The 6733-nt window shown below is 42.9% G+C and overlaps 1 protein-coding gene across 1 annotated transcript; it reads right to left on the minus strand.

Annotated features, from left to right (window-relative positions):
- Positions 1-1083: 1083 nt before the first annotated feature.
- On the minus strand, positions 1084-5015 carry LOC137610088 (protein phosphatase 1 regulatory subunit 29). Its single transcript, XM_068337526.1, has 2 exons — positions 4677-5015; positions 1084-3597 (listed from the first exon to the last, which is right to left on the minus strand). The coding sequence occupies exons 1-2, from the start codon at positions 5013-5015 to the stop codon at positions 1084-1086; spliced, it is 2853 nt and encodes a 950-aa protein (XP_068193627.1).
- Between the last annotated feature and the right edge of the window lie 1718 nt (positions 5016-6733).

Genomic DNA, 6733 nt, shown 5'->3' on the forward strand with positions numbered 1-6733 from the left:
TTCGCCCTCTCTACTCCTTCAAATTATGTTCCGACTTCTGATCATTACTTGGGCTAATGTTGCTTAGGACAGTTTGGGACCTTTGGGACAATTCTCCTATGATCCCCGAATGAACCATGCAGGGGGTTTAGTTGGGAAGATGGCTTTAACACCTAATGGCGCAGTCAGAGCCCAATTTTAGGTTAAGGTTTTACTTTAGCGCTGCTCACGAGACAGTTCTTTTGAGAAATGATTTGTTGCAGTGTGGGCTTTTGTTTAGACACGGGTGGCAAAACATTACCTTTTGAAAACCTATTGATTTTTTTTTTGGAAAACTTGGTCCAGAGTTCAATCTCTTGAAAAGCCAGTGTTGCCATCCCTGTGCAAACTGGAAAATTGCAATATTGGTAAAAATGTTGATAACATGACTCATTTTACATGTATCTATGACATTTCAGCCTAATTGATGTGAGGGGCTTTATCTCTCACACTGCTCTATTGTTTTCAGTTGCTTTTTGAAATGCAAATGAATCAGTCACATAAAAGATCCAATGGAGGACAGATAAGGCCTCCACTTGGCTCACTTCACAGATCCCATCCTGTCATGGTGTCCCTTCACTTGGCAGTCTAAAAATATCCAATTTTACACTGCAAATTCAAACAGCACCCAGTACAAAATAGGAAATCCTGGATCATACAAGCTCAAAACATATTTAAAATTTACTTTTGAATACCCAAAAAATGGCACTGATAAAGATGGTCCATTTGATCACAAAACATGATAGGTCAAATGGTGTTCCATTATACACTTGCTATTTACTTCCCGTGCTATAAATAAAACCCACAAACACACAAAAAAGAGAATAATCCAAAAATGGTGCTACAATGAAGTGTAAAACAAAACACCATAATGACTCCCATATTCCAGGCACAGAGTCATTGTCCTTGCTCTTAGTACAGTATTCTATACACCTAGCATGCCAAAAATAACCCAAAGGCAAATTTTGATCTCACGTTACTCCTCATTTTTCTCTGCTTCACAGGCCGCTCAGGAGAAGATGTATACAAACTTGTTTCCTTAAATGCTTATTTCTGGTCCTGCAGTCACAGCTTCTGCTGTGCTGACACACCCTTCCAGTAATCAAGGATATCATGCAGGTCCTCGCCTTTAGCAAACTGCACCTTTTTTCGAAGGGCATTTCCAGCCGTCACATAACAGGCCTCATCTCGCTGGCCTTTACGGTAAGGGCGAAAGCGCTCCCAGATCCTCAGCGAGCTCTCTGAGGAGTACTCTGGACTGGAGGAGTAGCCAGAGTAACTGGAATGGTGTCGTGCAGGCGAGAGTTGGGAGTATGATGCTGCATCTCTGCGGGAGCGTGTGAGAGGCTTTAGGAAGGACACCCTCTGGGCTGGGGAGCCCTGGTGAGATCCTTCATAGTAGAGAGCTGGGACAGAGTGGCGATGCTCCGAGCAGTGGTAGTCCTGCTGCACCTCCAGCTGCTGTTGCTGCTGCTGTTGTGGCATTTGTTGCTGTTGATGGTAATGATGTGGCTTATGGCCGTCCTGATTTTGGGCACCAACACCACCACTGTCGCAACCACCACCACCCCCACCACCACCACAGTTCCCAGTTCCAACCAAAGGCAACCTCTCAAGGGGCTCCCCACAGCCCACGGGACTAGCCCGTTCTGGATACTGTTGTTGTTGTTGATTACAGGCATCTGGGCTTCTTGGTTCAGGGACATCTAGGCTGTACACTCTAGTTCCACGTTCTCTGTCCTGACCTGCAGAGCCACATGAGGTGGTGCTGCATTGTTTTTTGACTGCATTTACAATAACCACAGCTGCGTCTGCACTCATCTGTCGTTGAATAGGACGCACAGCAGTGGCTGGTGGAGGAGGCCTGTAGGGGGGAGTGATGACAAAGCCACCACCACTGATACCTGGGCGCTCAGACAGAGGGGCGTTCAAGGCAGGGAGAGGAGGCGGAGGGGGTATTTTATTGGGAGCAATGACCTGGCATGACTCTGTTAATCCTTGGGAGATTGGAATTAGACCACGGGTTAGGGAGGATGTAGTGTTGGGGGGTGGGGAGGTGAGATTACAAGACACTGTGGGGTTTGTAGATGTCCCTGACGCAGCAACTGCTGCTGCATCCAATTTCAGTGCATCAATGCAGTTGTTAATGATCTGGTTAACTTTGTCCACCTCCATGGCAATGGTCGAAATCTCTGATGCAGAACCATGCCCGTCATCATCTGAGTCAGCTCCAATATCACTTCCATCATCATCCCTCAAATCTTGCCTGTTCATCACTCCATGTCCACCATCTCCCACCCGCTCCATTCCTGCCCCTCCAGTTCTTACATCCATATAATTTCCTTTACTTGTAGTTATGGCCTCTGAAAAGGCAGTGGCCATCTTTTCCACCTGTGGGATAGAGGAAAGTCTGGAAGAACTGGTGTTGGCTGAGTGGAGCATTCCTGAACTGGAGGATGTGGACATAGGAAGTTTGCCTCCATGGTGGTGCTGATACTGGTGATGATCTCTGGACTGCTCCTGAAGCTTATGGACTGCTGATGGATCATTTGCCACTGCAGCTGCAACCTCTGGCCCATAGCGCATTTCCAGAATAGTTTTCTTGACACAGATGGACTTCTTCTTCTCATCATGTACCCTTTTTTTACGTAGACAATAGTAGACAAAACCCAAAACAATAAGCATGCCAAAAAGGCAGCCCACAATGGTCATTATGTAATGTGTAGTTGTAGAGGGTGTTGGGAGTGTGTCATCTACATTGTAAGCCCGAGTGGAAAACTGAAGACATGTGTGGTTATAACGTTGAGAGTTGCGGATGGATGATACACAGACAGTGTAATTTGTATGTGCTTTGAGCTTGCTTAGAGTAATCTTTTCCTTCTTGTTCTTCAAATTCATGATATCAGACACATATGTGTGGTTGTGTTGTGTTAATATGTACATTTTACTGAAGGGCCTTGGGATCTGCACAATCAGCGAAGCTGTTGACAAAGAGACATCATGGAGCTTGATGCTGGGAATGAAGCTGTGTTCAGTGGATGAGGAAGAGGTGGTGGGCTGGGGATATGGTCCCACACCGCCAAACATCTCTGGTCCAATTCCAGATGGACCCTCCATATCTGGAGGAAGAGAGGTCATTCCTGGAATCATCACACCATCTCGGCAGTGATGGTACAAAATGTTCTTTGCATTTCGACCAGCATGACCAGCAGCTATGAGTAATGGGTAGCCAAGCATCTCCCGCGGCGTTTCGCATTGGAGGCGGTCATAGGTGTGTGTGACATTGTTGAAGGATTCCAACCAGGTTAAGAAGCTATAAAGATCACAGCCACAATGAAAGGGATTTGCTGCCAGTTCACACACCATCAATCTGTTGAGAACTGTGAATGTGGATGGGTCAATGCGGGCAAGCTTGTTGGATGACAGGTCAATACTACTAAGGCTTGGACACTCCCAGAATGCATTGCTGGCAATAACTTCAATGAGGTTGTGCTGCAGGAAGAGACATTGCATGCGCCCAAGCCCTCTCATCATACCCTCTGTTAAGTTGGTTAGCTTGTTGTATCCCAGCTGAAGAACCTGAAAAAAGAAGCATGGAGCATTTTAGTAATTTGAGCATTTTTGAGCAGATATCTAATTATGCAGCAAAATTTTCCAGAGTAGAGTTCAGAAAGGCAAGCTCCACAAGTGGTAGACAAATGATTTGTGCACCTTTTGAAAAAATGATGCATTGTCGCAAACTTTTTTTGTGTCTGAGATCTTCTTTTCTTTTGGCTTTTCCCTTCAGGGGTCGCCACAGCGAATCAGTTGCCTCCATCTAACCCTGTCTTCTGCATCCGCTTCCCTCACACCAACTACCTTCATGTCCTCTTTCACTACATCCATAAACCTCCTCTGTGGTCTTCCTCTTTTTTGTGTCTGAGATGTTAGTGATGTTATTCCTTTAACTGAGATTACTGAGGAACATCGTAAAGAAACACATACTTATATTTAATCACTAGTCTCTTTCTGATACATGTTTTAAGAATAAAATAACAACAAAAACATTTCAAAATAGAATTGTTACATCCCACGAGTCTACATTTGTTGAACAAGTGCTCTGAAGCTGAAGTAAAGGTATACCTCGGCTCACGTCATTATTGGTTCCAAGAGTTGAAAAATGACAAGTTAACTTGTTTCTAGGCTAAACTAAAATGAACAATTGCAAATTCTTTATTCATGACACCCACCATTTTCATTAATATTTGTTTCATACAAATGTATTTTAAGCTTACAAACAGTTAAAAATGTATTTTTTCATATGGTACAGAAAACTTGTTGCCATCTTGTCCACAGCCACTTTTTCCACATTGTGGGTAATGGGGTTTGCTACAGGCTAATAATGTGATATTGTATGTTTTTAACTCTTATTTATTGTAGAATAATATGACATGATGTTCTTTTAACAGTTTACTATTAATTTTACAATTCCAATATTTGTGGCAGACAGATGTAAAAGTCCAGTAAAATGAAGTAGACATAATTCTTAATTTTCCATGGACATTTTTTTGAAGAACAACAAATAATCAAGAACGACATAACTCAAATTGACTTAAGCCAAGTTATGCCTATATAATTGTTCAATTCATGTGTTGTGTGTTTTGTTATTTCCTGATTACCTGTAGGTTCGCCTGTCCTGCAAAGGCTCCATCCTCAATATAGCTAATTTCATTCTTGGTGAGGTTGAGATCAGTCAGGTTGGTGAAGCGGTACATGGAGCTGAAGAGCACTGCCTTCAGTTTGTTCTCGTTAAGTCTCAAGTCGTGGACCGTGTTGTTGATGTGCTGTGGGATCGTCTCATATGGTGGCTGGTTCTGACTGCAAATGGCTAACCACACATAGCCTTTGTCCCCTTCAATGAGCCAGCAGTCTCCTTTAACCGTGATGGGAAAGTGCGACAAGAATAGGATGGAGGGAAGAATAAGGAAGAGGGTGGAGGTGGCAGAAACACACCGCATGATGCCTCCGAAAGAAATAAGGAAGAGGGGAATCTGTAATGATTTAGAAGAGACACTTGGGAGGTGGTGGGGCTGGAATTAGTATTTTCAGGATACAGGTGTGTGATAAATGTTGCTAGGAAGGATTTCCAAACTTTAGAAGGGGTGAAGGCTTCACAGGTTTATGGTCATCATGGTGGTGGTTAAAAAGAGCTCCATGTCATGTCAAATTTTGCTGGACTGCAACGAGAGGCAACACAGCTTCTTGTCATAGTCACTCTTTAGACTTCAGTTGTAATCCAGATGGATGATGCTCTGGGATAAAGGAGATCCTGTGGAGGAAAACAACAATAATGACATAAAGCCAATCAAAATTAACATATTGTGATAAACATGATGCATTGTCACAAATATTACTTCTATTGCTTCTTCTTCCTCTATTAATCTGTGCTTTGCATTTATTGTGTTCCTTTATAACACAGATGTACAGAATTTAGTGATCCTAAATAAATATCTGCCAGTTTCTTATAACAAGTTATTATCTCAAAATTATTCTATTCACTGAACCTACAGGCATCCCAAAATTAATCAAAATATTTGGGGGGGATTTTTCATTCAAATCTCAAAGGGGAAAAATCATGAAGTACAACATTACCACCATAATGTGACAACACATTGTCTTCATTGACATTCCTTGTTATGACACTATCCTGCCAAACCCTAAGCTCTCTATCCCATCTGCATGTCATTTGAATAGCAGTCGAGGGTTTACATAAGGAGAGGATTAGCTGCCTGTTGCATCATGACAGAGATTGTGCTGTTGCTCAGCAGCTGGGGAAAACATACTTACAGTTACAGACAAATTACACAAGTATGCACAATACTCATATTCTCAGAGAAGAGTGTCCAGATGGGCACGGTCAGAGAGATGCATGTCTTTATTGGGAGTATTTATGCATCCTCATAGGTACTTGTTGGAACAAGCAATGGATAAAGCTATCCATCCATCTTCTAAACACCGCTATATCCGCTGTAGCGGGTCACGGAGAGCTGGAGCCTATCTCAGCTGGCATAGGGCGTGAGGCGGGGCAAACTCCGGACACAACGCCAGTGCACCGTGGAGCCACACAAAGACAGACAACCATGCACGCTCACAATCACACACTACGGACAATTTTTGGAATGGCCAATTAACCTGGAGGTGGGAGGAAGCCGGAGAACCCGGAGAGAACCCACACAGACATGGGGAGAACATGCAAACTCCACACAGAGCGGGACTCGAACCCTAACCGCCTTACTGTGCAGCAACAGCGCTACTCACTGCGCCACAGTACCGCTCAGGATAGAACTAATTTAAAAAAAAATATAATAGAGTATGTGCCACTGTCTAATATGCTACAAACTGCTTTATCTTTCACCACTATCTCTTCCATTTTCAGAGGTGATAAAAGTTAGCTGCTTGGTCAAAATATAAGTATTGATTTTTTACTCCAGTAAAAATGAAATGTAAAAAGTACAGTATGAAGTTGGTTCAATAATGACAAAAAAAAAGAGGACAAGATTCGGTTTGATTAGATTTGTAAAAGATTCCCTTCACCACAACCACAGGTTTTGTGATACTATTATCCATGATGCTATTATGCAGAAACACTTAACCTATGATACAGTCAGAGATTAAATAAATGGCACTCATGAAATGTTGTCTTACTTTATATTTTTGTGGACTACCTTACATACCC

The sequence above is a fragment of the Antennarius striatus genome, chromosome 16 (genome assembly GCF_040054535.1).
Source record: "Antennarius striatus isolate MH-2024 chromosome 16, ASM4005453v1, whole genome shotgun sequence".
NCBI lineage: Eukaryota > Metazoa > Chordata > Actinopteri > Lophiiformes > Antennariidae > Antennarius > Antennarius striatus.

What these genes read in the sequence shown, in the direction of transcription:
- LOC137610088 (XM_068337526.1), bottom strand. Translation starts at nt 5,015, where the DNA reads ATGCGGTGTGTTTCTGCCACCTCCACCCTCTTCCTTATTCTTCCCTCC. An exon ending in CAGGACAGGCGAACCTACAG is followed by an intron (nt 3,598 to 4,676) that starts GTAATCAGGAAA and finishes TTCTTTTTTCAG; the next exon opens with GTTCTTCAGCTGGGATACAA.